This window comes from Zosterops lateralis (assembly GCF_965231275.1).
Source record: "Zosterops lateralis genome assembly, chromosome: 38".
NCBI classification, from domain to species: Eukaryota; Metazoa; Chordata; class Aves; order Passeriformes; family Zosteropidae; genus Zosterops; species Zosterops lateralis.
The window spans coordinates 393,302-409,385 of record NC_139798.1 but is presented as its reverse complement, the minus strand read 5'-3'; the positions used below and the strand labels follow the sequence as shown (position 1 = coordinate 409,385).

Genomic DNA, 16,084 nt, shown 5'->3' with positions numbered 1-16,084 from the left:
ATCCACCACTGGGATACTGGGCTGAACTGGGAGTTACTGGGAGGGCACTGGGCCATACTGGGATGGACTGGGATAAACTGGGAGGGATTGAGAGGGGACTGTGACAAACTGGGACAAACTGGGAGGGGACTGGGATCCAACATGGGGGGACTGGGCTGAACTGGGACGAACTGGGAGCTCACCGGGATGAACTGGGAGGGGACTGGGACCATACTGGGGTGAACTGGGAGGGGAGTGGGGGGGACTGGGACAAACTGGGAGGGACTGGGAGGGGATTTGGGGTTACTGGGAGTTACTGGTTTATACTGGGAGGGACTGGGGAAGGGCTCGGGGTTACTGGGAGGGAACTGGGAGCTACTGGTTTGAACTGGGAGGGAACTGGGACAAACTGGGAGCTCACTGGGATGAACTGGGAGGGCACTAGGGGCCACTAGGACATACTGGGAAAGCACTGGGGTGAACTGGGATGAACTGGGACAGACTGGGATGAACTAGGAGGGACTGGAACAAACTGGGATAAACTGGGCCATACTGGTTTGAACTGGTCTCTCACTGGTCTCTCTCCATTCCAGCCCCTCCCTCTCCCTCCGCCTGGCCCTGGCCGGAGCCTGGTGGGCTCTGAGGGGGCGTGGCCTCGATGGGCGTGGTCCCGGTGGGCGTGGCCAGGAGGGGCGTGTCTGGGGCCGCCTCCTCTCCCTATTGGAGGCCGCGGTGGGCGGGGCCCCGGAGCTGCTGCGGCCCCGGCACCGGGCCCGGCTCAGCCTGGGGCTGCGGGCACAGGTAGGCCACGCCCACTTCCTCTCAGGCCACGCCCACTCCATTCTAGGCCACGCCCACCCCTTTAAACCCCACCTTGTGCTGGTATTTGGAGTCAGACCACGCCCACTTCCCCATAGGCCACGCCCTTTATTTCATCCCAGGCCACGCCCACTTTATTTTAGGCCACGCCCACCTCTTCAAGCCTTGCCCATTTTGGCAGATTAAGGGTTTAGGCCACACCCACTTCATTATAGAACATGCCCAGTCAACTCCAGGCCACGCCCACCCTCTCTAAGCCACGCCCATTTTATAGTATTAAGGGTTTAGGCCACGCCCACTTAATTCCGGGCCACGCCCACCCATTTTAAACTTTGCCCTGTGTGGTATTAGGAGGTTTAGGCCACGCCCACTTCCTCATAGGACACACCCACTTCATTTAGGCCACGCCCACATCTTTAAACCACACTTATATTTTATTATGGGGGTTTAAGCCACACCCACCTTCTCTAAGCCCCGCCCATTTTGGGTATTAAGGGTGTTTAGGCCACGCCCACTTCTTTACAACCCACGCCCACTCTCTTCTGGGACACGCCCATCTCTTTAAACCCCGCCCAGTGTTGGGTATTAGGAGGTTTAAGCCACGCCCACCTTCTCTAAGCTTTGCCCATTTACTGTATAAAGGGTTTAGGCCACGCCCACTTCATTTTAAGGCCACGCCCATTTCGATGCAGAATGGGCCCTGTCCTATCTAGGCCACGCCCACTCCCTGCCAAGCCACGCCCACCCTCTAAACACTGTCCATTGCAGGTAAGGGTGGTTTAAGCCACGCCCACTCCCTGCTAGGACACGCCCACTTATGACCACGCCCACTCCTCTCAACCCCACCCATTGTATATAATGGGCGCATAAGCCACGCTCACTCCACCCCAGGCCACGCCCACTAGTCTAAACCCCACCCCAATATCCTTTTATAGCCACAGAGGCCACACCCACCCTAAAGCCCCGCCCCTTTATGATGATGTAATCTCAAAGCCCCGCCCCCCTCTCCAGGTGGTGACGTCATTGCTGAGGGAGCTGGGCCCCTCCCCTGCTGTGTTGGATGCGCTGGATTGGCTGTTCCCGGAGGGGGCGGGGCCAGGGGCCGGCCACGCCCTCGGGGTGAGACTGGGAGGGACTGGGAGGGACTGGACCCCCTTTAACCCCTCCCAAAGTGGGCGTGGCCATCCCAGCCCCGCCCCTCCCTCCTCTCACCCATATATGAACAAAGGGGGCGTGGCCTGAGCCAAGCCCCGCCCCCTCAGACACTACAAGGGCGCCCCCTGGTGGCCGTGGCCGAGGAGCACTTCCGGGAGCAGGTGCTGGGAATTCTGGGAAGTGGGCGGGGCCTGGAGCCCTTCCTGGAGGTGAGACCAGTATGGACCAGTATAAACCAGTATGGACCGGTAACCCTTCCCAGTATAAACCAGTAACCCCAAACCTGCTCCCAGTAAGGTCCCAGTTACTCCCAGTATGGCCCAGTTCTCTCCCAGTCCCTCCCAGTCCCTCCCAGTCCATCCCAGTTCCCTCCCAGTATAAACCAGTAACCCCCCAGGGACTTCCCAGTCCATCCCAGTAACTCCCAGTTCATCCCAGTCCAAACCAGTTGCTCCCAGTTAACCCGAAACACTTTCCCAGTAACTCCCAGTTCATCCCAGTATGGCCCAGTCCCCTCCCAGTAACATCCCAGTGACTCCCAGTTTGTCCCAGTTTGATCCCAGTTCCCTCCCAGTAACCCCGAGCCCTTTCCCAGTCCCTCCCAGTATAAACCAGTAACTCCCAGTAACCCCAAATCTACCCCCAGTCTCCTCCCAGTATAAACCAGTTCATCTCAGTAACCCTAAAACCCCTCCCAGTTCCTCCCAGTCTCTCCCAGTTCCCTCCCAGTATAACCCAGTAACCCTACCAGACTTCCCAGTTCATCCCAGTCGCTCCCAGTTCCCTCCCAGTAACCCCAAACCCGCTCCCAGTAAGGTCCCAGTAACTCCCAGTATGGCCCAGTGACCCACCAGGGACATCCCAGTTCATCCCAGTGACCCCAAACCCCAAACCAGTAACTCCCAGTTCCCTCCCAGTATAAACCAGTCCCATCCAATCCTGTCCCAGTTCATCCCAGTTCCCTCCCAGTACAAACCAGTGACCCCCAAACTCCCTCCCAGTATAAATCAGTAACCCCCAGTTCCCTCCCAGTCCCTCCTAGTCCATCCCAGTTTGTCCCAGTTTGATCCCAGTTCCCTCCCAGTCCCTCCCAGTCCCTCCCAGTATAAACCAGTATAAACCAGTTCCATTGCAGGAATACGGCCCCCAGTTCCAGGATTCCCTCCGGAATCTTTTCCTGGAATTTTTGGGTCGCCTGGAGAGGGCCCTGCCCCCCCCCGACCTGCCCCAGGTGAGTTTTGGGGGCGGGGCTTCAACTAAGCCACGCCCTTTTTCCCTCATATGGAATTATGTTTGTTTAGCCCCGCCCCTTTTTCCTTATATGGAAAAATCATCAAAAAAATTGGCCAAAAATTCACCAAAATTTACCAAAATTCTTCCAAATTCACCCAAAAATAATAAAAATTAATAGAAATGACCCAAATATTTACTCAAAGGTTATAAATTAGGAGAAATTGCCCAAAAATTTATTTAAAAATTATAAAAAAGAAAATAAATTAGAAAAAAAAAGACCCAAAATTGACCAAAATTTATCTAAAGAAAATCGACCCAAATTCACCCCAAATTAACAAAAATTATTTAAAAACGCCTAAAAATTTATTCAAATTTGATAAAATACGAAGAAAATTAGAAAAAAATCGACCCAAAATCAGCCAAAATTCACCCAAAATTAATAAAAATTAGTTGAAATTTATTCACCCAAAAATTTACTCAAAAATTATAAAAATCAAATGAAATTAGAAAAAAAATCGACCCAAAATTGGCCAAAATTAATAAAAATTAGTAGAAATCGCCTAAAATTTACTTAAAATTTATAAAAATTATAATTATTATAAATTACAAAATTTATAAACCTTACAATATTATTTTTAAAAGAAATTAGAAAAAAAATCGACTCAAAATCAGCCAAAATTTATCCGAAGAAAATTGACCCAAATTCGCTACAAAATCAGCCAAAATTCACCCAAAATTAACAAAAATCAACCAAAATCTCCCAAATTTTCACCAAATCCCCCAAATTCCCTCAAAATTTTCCCCAAAAATACAAAAAATTCCACCCTAAAATTTGACTCCGCCCCTTTAACCCAAACCACGCCCCCTTTCATTAAGACCCGCCCCTTTTTGCCCTTTTATGGCGCAGCTGGAGCAGCTCTGCCGAAGCCACGCCCCCCCGGGCTCCAGGCCACGCCCCCTCCCCATCCTGCGCCGCTATTTGGCCGAGGTTGGCCACACCCACCCAGGTAGGCGAGGCCTGATTGGCTGGGGAGTCTAAAATGCAAATGAGGCACCTCATTTACATATAATTCAATTCACAGCACCAGTGCCACGCCCACTTCCGGTGAGGAAAGCCACGCCCATGTGAGTAGCCACACCCACAAAGCCACACCCATTTAAAATCATTAATTAATCTTCTAATTAATAATAAATAATGAATTAATTCAGGAGGAAGCCACGCCCCCATCGCCGCAAGCTCCGCCCACTTCGCGTCTCCCCATTCCGTGAGTTAAGCCCCGCCCCCTCATTTGCATAAAACACATTATTCCTAATATAGGGGGAGATTAAACCAACCAATGAGATTTTAGGGCGGATTTTTTTGGGCCAATCACAGCGAGCGGAAGAATCAAACATATGGTGACGTAACTGAGGCGGTTAAACAGCAAAATTTGGGGTAAAAACGAAAATTTTGGGATTTTTGTAGAGTTTTTTTTACCCTTTTGGGCATAAAATGGGGCGGGACTAACTTGGCTATGATTGACAGCGCCGCCAACAAATGGCGCGCGTCGAGAGCCCGGAAGTTCTCAGCGAACTACAATCGCCGCCATTTTGGTTACTGGTAAAGCGGAAAACCGGAAGTGCTTCACCCGCCATTTTTGTAGTTTGGCGCTGTAGGCGGGGCTTCACTTCCGCTTCCGCTCGGCGGCTCCGAAGGCGCCGCAGCCGCCACGATGCTGATCAAAGTCAAGGTTTTTTTCCCAATTTTCGAGGCGAAAAAGGCGGATTTCGGGCAAAATCAATTTACCGGGGGGTGGCGGGAGGAGCTGAGGGGGATTTTGGGGGGAAATCCGTGAGGTTTGGGCGGGTTTTGGAGGTAAAAAGGGGGGTTTGTTGTGAGGGGAGCGCGCGGTGCATTGTGGGATGATGGCGCCCCCCACAGACGCTGACGGGGAAGGAGATCGAGATCGACATCGAGCCCACGGACAAGGTATGAACCAGTATAGACCAGTAAGGACCAGTTTGGGGTGGGGTGGGGGGTGCGGGGAAGAATTGAGGGGTTTCCCAGTAAAGGGGAGAGGAGTCCCAGTTCATCCCAGTATGGCCCAGTGCCCTCCCAGTCCCTCCCAGTTCATCCCAGTTCCCTCTCAGTCCATCCCAGTAATCCTCAGTCCCTCCCAGTCCATCCCAGTAAGGTCCCAGTTTGTCCCAGTCCTTCCAGTATAGCCCAGTTCCCTCCCTGTTCATCCCAGTTCATCCCAGTTCCCTCCCAGTATAAACCAGTCCCTCCCAGTCCATCCCAGTATGGTCCAGGAGCCTCCCAGTTCATCCCAGTCTCCTCCCAGTCTCTCCCAGTCCATCCCAGTTCCTTCCCAGTCCTCTCCCAGTGCTCCCAGTAACTCCCAGGAACCTCCCAGTTCATCCCAGTAACGTCCCAATTTGTCCCAGTCCCTCCCAGTTTATCCCAGTTCATCCCAGTCAGGCCCAAACTGGTCCCAGTTGCCCCTAGTTCCTCCCAGTAACCCCCAGGAACCTCCCAGTTCATCCCAGTATGGCCAAGTTCCCTCCCAGTCCCTCCCAGTTCCCTCCAGTTCATCCCAGTCCTTCCCAGTCCCTCCCAGTATAAACCAGTAACCCCAAATCCCTTTCCCAGTAACTCCCAGTTCATCCCAGTAACCCTGAATCCCTTCCCAGTTCATCCCAGTATAAACCAGTAACCCCAAACCCACTCCCAGTAACTCCCAGTTCATCCCAGTAACCCCAAATCCTCTCCCAGTACAAACCATTCTCTCCCAGTTCATCCCAGTATAAACCAGTAGCCCCCAAACCACTCCCAGTTCATCCCAGTAAGGTCTCAATTTGTCCCAGTGTCTCCCAGTCGATCCCAGTTCATCCCAGTTTATCTCAGAGCCCTCCCAGTTCCTCCCAGTTCATCCCAGTTTGCCCAGTCTATCCCAGTCCCCCCTAATTCTCTCCCAGTTCATCCCAGTTTGACCCAGAGCACTCCCAGTTCCTCCCACTATGGACAAGTTCCCTCCCAGTTCCTCCCAGTCCCCTCCCAGTCCCTCCCAGTCCCTCCCAGTCCCCTCCCAGTTCCCTCCCAGTCCCTCCCAGTCCCTCCCAGTCCCTCCCAGTTCCTCCCAGTCCCTCACAGTTCCTCCCAGTCCCCTCCCAGTTCCCTCCCAGTTCCCTCCCAGTCCCCTCCCAGTTCCCTCCCAGTTCCCTCCCAGTTCCTCCCAGTCCCTCACAGTTCCTCCCAGTTCCCTCCCAGTTTAACCCTTGGCAAACCATAAACAATTCCTCCCGCGGATCCAGCGCGCCCTTTAAGCCCCGCCCGCTTCCGGTGACTCTCTACCACTCACTTCCGGTTCTCTATGGTCAAAAATGGCGGCTCCCACAGTTTTTATTCAAATCTCGGTTAAAATCCCTCCAATTTTGCCTTAAAAATTCCTCTAATTTTTCCTAAAAACGCCGAAATTGTCCAAAAAAGGTTCGGGTGGGGTTTTTTTTGCGCAGGTGGAGCGGATCAAGGAGCGCGTGGAGGAGAAGGAAGGGATCCCCCCTCAGCAGCAGCGGCTGATCTACAGCGGGAAGCAAATGTGGGCGGGGCTTAAAGGGGGCGGGGCTTAAATATGATTGGCTGGGGCTTAAAGGGGCGGGGCTTAAGGAATGGGGCTATAAAGGGGCGTGGCTTTTAAATGGGCGGAGCTTAAATATGATTGGGTGGTGGGTTAAAGTGGGCGGGGCTTGTGGGTAAATAGGGCTTAAAGGGGAGAGGCTTGAAGGGGGCGTGGCTTACGGAAATGGGCGGGAAAAATGGGGATAATAGTAATAAGTAGGGGATTGAGAGGGGGCGTGGCTTAAGTTGGCAGGGCTTAAATGGGATTGGGCGGGGATTAAAGGAGGCGGGGCTTAGAAGGGGCGTAGCCAATAGAAAGGGGTGGGGTTTAAATGGGGAGATTTGGGTTAAATAGACGATAAGGAGGGGTGTGGCTTAAGTGGGAGGGGCTTAAAGGGGAGGGGCTTAAAGGGGTAGGAATGAAAGGGTTAAAAATGGGGAAAGTGGGGTAAAATGGGGGAAAAATTTGGGGGTAAAAATTGGGTGAAAATGGTGAAATTTGGGTTAAAATATCGGTTAAAATTAAGAAAAATTGGGTTGAAAATGGGAAAATTTTGGGTTAAAATTTAGGTTAAGAAATGAAGAAAATTTGGGTGAAAATTTGGGTGAAAAATTGGGAAAATTTGGGTGAAAAATTGGGAAAATTTGGGTGAAAAATGGAGGATTTCAGGATTAATATTTAGGTTAAAAATGGAGAAATTTCACGTTAAAATTGGGGTAAAAATAGGGAAACTTGGGATTAAAATTTGGTCTAAAAATAGGAAAATTTGGGACTAAAATTTGGGTTAAAAATAGGAAAATTTGGGATTAAAGTTTGGGTAAAAATTGGAAAATTTGGGCTTAAAATTGGGGTAAAAAATGGAGTTAAAATGCGGTTTAATGGGGTGGGCGGGGCCTAAATGGGTGTGGCCTCTCTGACCCCTCCCCTCTTTTTCAGGAATGATGAGAAGACAGCGGCCGACTACAAAATCCAGGGGGGCTCCGTCCTCCATCTTGTCCTGGCCCTCCGAGGGGGCGTGGCCAGGCCTTGAGGGGGCGTGGCAACACCCAGACCACGCCCCTTGTCCCATAAGCCACTCCCACCCCTCATTTACCCCCCTTTCCCTTTCGTGGTTCGGTTCTTATTTAATAAAGGTGCGCTGATGACGTCATTAGCGCGGTTGGTGACGTCATGCTTGTGTCTGTGACGTCATTCAATCAAAAAAAAGGAGGTGGGCCCCACTTGAAACCGGCATTGCCCTTTTAAGGCGTCATTGCCCTTTTAAGGCGTCATTACCCTTTTAAGGCGTCATTGCCCTTTTAAGGTACCATTGCCGTTTTAAGGCGTCGTTGCCCCTTTAAGAGCTCTGGGATTAAAACAACCACAATTTTGCCCTAAAAATATCAATTTTTAGTCCCAAAATTCCACGTTTTTGACCCAAAATCGCTGATTTTGACTCCAAACCTTCGATTCCGCCTCAAAATAGTTGTTTTTAGCCCTCACATCGTCGTTTTGCGCCTCAGGATTTCAGGTTTCAAACCCAATGTCTCATTTAAAATATCCGAAATTACCTCAAATCACCGAGTTTTGCTATAAAATCAATATTACAACAATTTAAGCCCAAATTTCCCCTTTTCGCTCTTCAAAATCCCCATATTTATCCCTAAATCCCCAGTTTTAACTTTTAATCATCCCTTTGTTCTCAAATCTGCGACAAATTGGGTCCCAAAATCTTCATTTTTCACTCCAAACCCGCCCTTAAACCCCCAAATTCACCCTTCAGACCCCAAATTCCCCCTCTTGAACCCCGAAATCCACCAATTTTCACCCAAATTTATAATTTTTAGCCTCAAAAAATCGCGTCTTTTAACCCCAAAAAGCCTCAAATCGCCGTCGCTCATTGAAAACCATAGAGAAGGAGCGTGGTGGCGTCACTTCCGGCGTAGCTCCGACCCACTTCAGCTTCTCTATGGTTATTACTCTCAAAATGGCGGCGACCATGTTGTCGTAAAATGGCGGCGCCCAAGTTATTTCAAAATGGCGGCGCCCACGTTGTTCCAAAATGGCGGCGCCCACGTTGTTCTAAAATGGCGGCGCCCGTATTGGAGCAGCTCCTTACGGAGCTCCTGGAGCCGAACAACGCCGGGATTCGGCAGGTAAAAGGGGAATTTTGAGGAAAATTTAGGGGAAATTTATAATTTTAAAAGGTTTTTAAAGGTTTTTGGTTTTTTTTTAGGCTTCGGCTCGGCTCAGGGAGGTGCTGGAGGAGCCCGAGGCGCCCCAAGGCCTCGCGGTGTTGATGAAAGAGGCGCAAAAGCCGCAGGTACTGAGGGGATTTGGGGAGAAATTTGGGGATTTTGAATAAATTTTGGGAATTTGGAATAAATTTTGGGAATTTGGAATAAATTTTGGGAATTTTTGAGGGGATTTTGGGGGTATTTTGGGGAGAAATTTGGGGTTTTATGGGGAATTTGGGGGAAATTTGGGGGGTCTTGAGGGGGTTTGGGGGGTCCTGAGGGGATTTTGGCGGGAAATTGGGAATTTCTGAGGGGAATTTGGGATAAAAATTGGGAAATTTATGAAGGATTTTGGGATTTGTGAGGGGATTTTGGGGGTTTTAAGGGAATTTGAGGGGTTTTGAGGGGATTTGAGGGAATTTTAGGGGGAATTTTGGGGTTTTTTTGGGGAATTTGGGAATTTTAAGGGATTTGGGGGGTCCTGAGGAGATTTTGGCGGGAAATTGGGGGAAATTTTGGGGGAAATTTGGAAATTTCTGAGGGAATTTGGGGATTTTTGAAGGGATTTGGGGGGTTTTGAGGGGATTTGGGGGGTTTTGAGGAGAATTTTGGGGTTTTATGGGGAATTTTGGGGAAATTTGTGGGGTCTTGAGGGGATTTGGGGGGTCCTGAAGGGATTTTGTGAAGAATTTTGGAATTTGGGGGGAAAGTTTGATGGAAATTTGGGAATTCTGAGATTTTTTGATTTTAAAGGGAATTCTTGGATTTTAGGGAGAATTTAGGGGTCCTGAGGGGGTTTTGGGGCAATTTTGGGAGATTTTTGGGGAAATTTTCCAGATTTTGGGGAGAATGTGGGGGTTTTGGGGGGAAATTGGGAATTCTGGGGGACCCTGAGGGGATTTGGGGGGGTTTGGATGAAGTTTGGGGGGGATTTGGGGGGAATTTAGACGTAAATTTGGGAGTTTTGAGTATATTTGGGGAGTTCTGAGGGAATTTGGGGGAATTTTGGGGTTTCCCAGGTGGATTTTGGGGTGAATTTGTGACATTTTGGGCTTTCCCAGGTCAGAAATTTGGCCGCAGTTTTGCTCCGGCGGCTCCTCCGGAAACTTCCTCAGGATTTGATTGACAGGTGGGCGGAGCTTGGGCCCCATTGAAATCAACAGGAAGGGGCGTGGCTTGGGGAAAAGGGGCGGGGCTTAGCCCCAATAGGAATCAATGGGAGGGGGCGTGGCTTGAGCGCGATAGGAATCAATGAGAGGAGGCGTGGCTTGGGTGCCATAGGAATTAATGGGAGGGGGCGTGGCTTGGGTGCCATAGCAATCAATGGGAGGGGGCGTGGCTTGGGTGCCATAGGAATTAATGGAAGGGGGCGTGGCTTGAATTCCGTAGGAATCAATGGGAGGGGGCGTGGCTTGAGTGCCATAGGAATCAATGGGAGGGGGCGTGGCTTGAGCGCCTTAGGAATCAATGGTAGGGGGCGTGGCTTGGGTGTCAGGAATCAATGGGAGGGGGCGTGGCTTAGGAAAGGGGCGGAGCTTCAGCCCTATTAGACTCAAAGGGAGGGGGCGTGGCTTAAAAATAAATGAGATTAAATGGGCGGGGCTTTGCACAAATGAGTGAAATATGTCCATATATGGTAAAAGGGGCGTGGCTAACTCTGACCCCGCCCCCTTTCAGGCTTCCATATTTGGTGGTCGAGGCCTTGGACCAGGAGAGCGAGTGAGTGAAAAATGCCCCAAAATACCCCAAATTTAACCCAAAAGTTCATCTAAAATTGGAGATTTTTGGGGAAAAAAATGGGGATTTTGGGGAAAAAAATTGGGGATTTGGGGGGAAAAAATTGGGGATTTTTTGGGGAAAATTTGAAGATTTTTGGGGAAAAATTTTGGAATTTTGGGGAAAAAATTGGGAATTTTGGGGACAGAAATTGGGGAGTTTTACGGGAAAAAAATGGGAATTTTGGTTTAAAAATTGGGGATTTTTTGGGAAAAATTTGAAAATTTTGGGGGAAAAAATTTGGGATCCTTTGGGGGGAAAAATTGTGGATTTTGGGGAAAAAATGGGGATTTTTTGGGGAAAAAAATGGGGAATTTTTTTGGGAAAAATTTGGGGGTTTCGGGGGAAAAATTGGAGATTTTCTGGGGAAAAAATTGAGGGTTTTTTTGGGAAAAATTTGGAATTTTGAGGAGGAAAATTGAGGATTTTTTGGGGAAAAAATTGGGAATTTTGGGGAAGAAATTGGGGATTTTTTAGGGAAAAGATGGGAAATTTGGAGAAAAAATTGGGGATTTTTTGGGAAAAAATTGGGAATTTTGGAGAAAAATTTGAGAATTTTTTGGGGAAAAAATTTGGGAAATTTTGGGAAAAAAATTTGGAATTTATGGGAGGAAAATTGAGGATTTTTGGGGGAAAAAATTGAGGATTTTGGGGACAAAAATTGGGGATTTTTAGGGGAAAAAATGGGAATTTTGGGGAAAAAATTGGGGAAAAAATTGGGGGAAAAACTGGGAATTTTTTGAGGAAAAAATTGGGATTTTGGGGCCAAAAATTCTGAATTTCTGGTAAAGAATTTGAAATTTGGGTCCAAAAATTTGAGTTTTTTGGGAATTTTTTACTAAAAAATTGGAATTCGGTAAAAAAATTTGGATTTTTTTGTTAAAAATGGGAATTTTTGGGGAAAAAAGGAGATTTTTTGGGTCAAAATTTGAAGTTCTGTGTTGAAAATTGAGAATTTCAGGGGAAAAAATGAAAATTTTTGGGGAAAAATTTGGAGTTTTGGGGTTAAAATGGAAATTTTTGGGAGAAAATTGGGAATTTTGGGGTGAAAAAAAGGGAATTTTGGGGAAAAATTGTGATTTTTTTGTTGAAAATTGGAAATTTTGGTGAAAAAAAGGAATTTTTGGGAGAAAATTTGGGATTTTTGGTTAAAAATGGGAATTTGGGGTGAAAAATGGGAAATTTGGGGGAAAAAATGGGGATTTGGGTTTGAAAATAGAAAATTTTGGGGTAAAAATGGGGAAAAAATTAGAATTTTTTAAATAAAAAATGGGGATTTTTATGGAAAATCCGGAATTTTTTGGGTAAAAATAAGAATATTAATAATAATAAAAAATAATAAATTTTAAAATTTGAAAATTCTTTTAAAAATCCTTAAAAAAATTAAATTTTGATAAAAAAAATCAAATATTTTTCCTTTTAAGAAAAATTTGATAAAAAATCAATTTTTTTTGCTTAAAAAATTGAATTTTTTGTGTAAAAAAATGAGATTTTTGCCTAAAAATTCAAATTTTTTTTGCTGAAAATTGTGAATTTCATCAAAAAAATTGGGAATTTTTTAGAAAATTCGGGAATTTTAATAAAAAATTAATTTTTTTTTGTTTTAGTTCCTCCACCAGGAATTCCTTGGCTCATCTTGGGGCGAAGCTGCTGCTCCTGGGGGGCCCCAAATATTGGGAACCCCTCGAGAAATGGATCCAGGAGGCCTCGAGGGACCCCCAAAAAATGGAGGTGAGAGACACAAAAATAGAAAATTTGGAAAAAAATCAAAAAAAATCTGAGATTTTTTTGGAAATTTGGAAAAAATTTGGGTAAAATTTGTTGAATTTGTTAAAAATTGACCCCAAAAAAGTCTCAAATCTGTAAAATTCGCCCAAAATTCAAAAAAATTCACCCCAAAAAAATCCCAAAAATTTCACAAAAAAATTCCAAAAAATCCCAAAAAATCCCTTAAAAATTCCTAAAAAATCCCTAAAAATCCCCCAAAAAATCTCCAAAAATCATCAAAAAATTCAACAAAAAAATCCCCAAAAATCCACCAAAAATCCCTAAAAAATCCAACAAAAAATCCTTTAAAAATTCCCCAAAAAATCCCCAAAAAATGCCCCCAAAACATCCCCAAAAAATCTCCTAAAAATCCCCTAAAAATTCACCAAAAAATCCCAAAAAATACTAAAAAAAATCCAAAAATTTCCCAAAAAAATCCCAAAAAATTAACCAAAAAATTCCCCAAAAATTCACCGAAAAAAATCCCGAAAAATTCCCTAAAAAATTCCTAAAAAGTCATTAAAAAAACCCTAAAAAATTCACCCAAAAATCTAGAAAAATTCACCAAAAAATCAAAGAAAAAAAAAAAAAAATCCCAAAAAATCTAAAAAAATCCCCAAACAATCCCCAAAAAAATCCAAAAAAAATCGAATAAAAATGTTTAAAAAATCCCCCAAAAAACCCGGAAAAAATCCCCAAAAATTCACAAAAAAAATCCCTAAAAATTTATCTAAAAATTCCCTAAAAAATCTAAAAAAATTTACCAAAAAATTAAAAAAAAAATCCAAAAAAAATTCCGAAAAAAATCCTAAAAAATCCCCAAAAATTCCAAAAAAATTCCTGATTTTTCCTGACCCCAAATCCTTCATCCAACAACCCAAAACCCCCCCAAAAAACATAAAAAAAGTGAAAAAATCAATGTAATTCCTCTGTTTTCCTGTAGGTGTCGCTGCGCGTTGTGGGCGTGTCGGTGTCGGTGTCAGGCCCCGCCCTGTCCCGCTCTGGCCCCGCCCACTTTTCTCTGCTGCGGGCGGGGCTCGGGAGCCAAAACCCGCCGGGGACTTTGGGGGCCTCCAAAAATCCCCCAAAAATCACCAAAAATTGAAAAATAAATCCAAAAAAAAATCTGAAAAAATTCCAAAAAAATTCCCAAAAAATTGCAAAAAAATTCTAAAAAAATTCCTAAAAAAATCCCCAAAAATTCCAAAAAATTTCTAAAAAAATCCATAAAAAATTCTTAAAAAATCCCAAAAAAATCCTCAAAAATTCAGTAAGAAATTCATACAAGTTAAAAAAAATCCTGAAAAAAATCTGAAAAAATCTCAAAAAATTCACCAAAAATATCTCTCAAAAATAGCATAAAAATTCAAAAAAAATCCCTAAAAAATCACCAAAAAAAATCCAAAAAAAATCTCAAAAAAAATTCGCCAAAAATTTTGAAAAAAATCCCCCCAAATTCTCAAAAATTGCCAAAAAATTCACCAAAAAATCCCTTAAAAATTCACCAAAAAATCCAAAAAAATTCCTCAAAAAAAAATCACAAAAAAAATCTGAAAAAAATCGAAAAAAATTCGTAAAAAATTATAAAAAAATCCTGAAAAAATGCAAAAAAATTCCTCAAAAAAAATCACAAAAAAATCTGAAAAAAATCGAAAAAAATTCGTAAAAAATTATAAAAAAAATCCTGAAAAAATCCAAAAAAATTCCTCAAAAAAAATCACAAAAAAATCTGAAAAAAAATCGAAAAAAATTCGTAAAAAATTATAAAAAATCCTGAAAAAATCCAAAAAAATTCCTCAAAAAAAATCACAAAAAAATCTGAAAAAAATTGAAAAAAATTCGTAAAAAATTATAAAAAAATCCTGAAAAAATCCAAAAAAATTCCTAAAAATTCCCCAAAAATTCCTGATTATTCCTGACTGCAAATCCTTCATCCAACAACCCAAAACCCCCCCAAAAATCCCTAAAAATTCACCAAAAAATCACAAAAAAATCCCGAAAAAATCCCTAAAAAGTTCATAAAAAAACTCCAAAAAAACAAAAAAAAAATCTTTTAAAAATCCCCGAAAAAAACCCGAAAAAAATCCCCAAAAAATCACAAAAAAAATCACAAAAAAAAAATCTGAAAAAAATGGAAAAAAAGTGGTAAAAAAATCCCAAAAAATCCCTTAAAAATTCACAAAAAAATCCCAAAAAACCCCAAAAAAATTTCCAAAAAATTCCTGATATTTCCTTACGCCAAATTCTTCATGCCAAACCTCAGAAACATTAAAAAATGCATAAAAATCAATGTAATCCCTTAAAAATGCCCCAAAAATCACCAAAAATTCACCAAAAAATCCAAAAAAAATCTGAAAAAAATCCCAAAAAATTCTAAAAAAATCACAAAAAAATTCACCAAAATTTTACCTAAAAATCTGAAAAAAATCCCCCCCAAAATTCCCCAAAAATCCCAAAAAATCCCCTCAAAAATCTCTAAAAAATTCACAAAAAATATCCCTAAAAAATTCACCAAAAATTCACCAAAAATACTCAAAAAATCCCTAAAAAAATTCCTAAGAAATACCTAAAAATCCCCCCAAAAATCATCAAAAAATTCAACAAAAAAATCCCCAAAAATCCCCCAAAAATCACCAAAAATTGAAAAATAAATCCAAAAAAAAATCTGAAAAAATTCACAAAAAATTCCCAAAAAATTGCAAAAAAATTCCAAAAAAATTCCTAAAAAAATCCCCAAAAATTCCAAAAAATTTCTAAAAAAATCCATAAAAAATTCCTAAAAAATCCCAAAAAAATCCCAAAAAAATCCTCAAAAATTCAGTAAGAAATTCATACAAGTTAAAAAAAATCCTGAAAAAATCTGAAAAAATCTCAAAAAATTCACCAAAAATATCTCTCAAAAATAGCATAAAAATTCGAAAAAAATCCCTAAAAAATCACCAAAAAAATCCAAAAAAAATCTCAAAAAAAATTCGCCAAAAATTTTGAAAAAAATCCCCCCAAATTCTCAAAAATTGCCAAAAAATTCACCAAAAAATCCCTTAAAAATTCACCAAAAAATACAAAAAAATTCCTCAAAAAAAATCACAAAAAAAATCTGAAAAAAATCGAAAAAAATTCGTAAAAAATTATAAAAAAATCCTGAAAAAATCCAAAAAATGTCCTCAAAAAAAATCACAAAAAAATCTGAACAAAATCGAAAAAAATTCGTAAAAAATTATAAAAAAATCCTGAAAAAATCCAAAAAAAGTCCTCAAAAAAAATCACAAAAAAATCTGAAAAAAAATCGAAAAAAATTCGTAAAAAATTATAAAAAAATCCTGAAAAAATCCAAAAAAATTCCTCGAAAAAAATCACAAAAAAATCTGAAAAAAATCGAAAAAAATTCGTAAAAAATTATAAAAAAATCCTGAAAAAATCCAAAAAAATTCCTAAAAATTCCCCAAAAATTCCTGATTATTCCTGACTGCAAATCCTTCATCCAACAACCCAACCCCCCCAAAAATCCCAAAAAATTCCCCAAAAATCCTTAAAAATTCA

The 16,084-nt window shown here is 42.9% G+C and overlaps 3 protein-coding genes across 3 annotated transcripts; all 3 read left to right on the top strand.

Annotated features, from left to right (window-relative positions):
* Nucleotides 1–1,491: 1,491 nt before the first annotated feature.
* Nucleotides 1,492–4,529, top strand: TINF2 (TERF1 interacting nuclear factor 2; the record flags this gene model as incomplete). Its single annotated transcript, XM_083882175.1, has 7 exons — nucleotides 1,492–1,566; nucleotides 1,810–1,917; nucleotides 2,061–2,162; nucleotides 3,089–3,184; nucleotides 4,094–4,193; nucleotides 4,269–4,311; nucleotides 4,396–4,529. 7 exons carry the CDS (start codon nucleotides 1,492–1,494, stop codon nucleotides 4,481–4,483), a joined length of 612 nt encoding a protein of 203 aa, XP_083738301.1. The 3' UTR covers nucleotides 4,484–4,529.
* Nucleotides 4,530–4,828: 299 nt separating this feature from the next.
* Nucleotides 4,829–7,956, top strand: NEDD8 (NEDD8 ubiquitin like modifier). The gene is made up of 4 exons (XM_083882210.1): nucleotides 4,829–4,916; nucleotides 5,108–5,155; nucleotides 6,682–6,764; nucleotides 7,722–7,956. The coding sequence occupies exons 1-4, from the start codon at nucleotides 4,899–4,901 to the stop codon at nucleotides 7,813–7,815; spliced, it is 243 nt and encodes an 80-aa protein (XP_083738336.1). The 5' UTR covers nucleotides 4,829–4,898; the 3' UTR covers nucleotides 7,816–7,956.
* Nucleotides 7,957–8,815: 859 nt separating this feature from the next.
* LOC310921945 (importin-4-like) lies at nucleotides 8,816–14,435 on the top strand. The gene is made up of 6 exons (XM_083882209.1): nucleotides 8,816–8,920; nucleotides 9,001–9,087; nucleotides 10,063–10,130; nucleotides 10,679–10,720; nucleotides 12,385–12,508; nucleotides 13,488–14,435. Exons 1-6 carry the CDS (start codon nucleotides 8,852–8,854, stop codon nucleotides 13,647–13,649), a joined length of 552 nt encoding a protein of 183 aa, XP_083738335.1. The 5' UTR covers nucleotides 8,816–8,851; the 3' UTR covers nucleotides 13,650–14,435.
* Nucleotides 14,436–16,084: the final 1,649 nt, after the last annotated feature.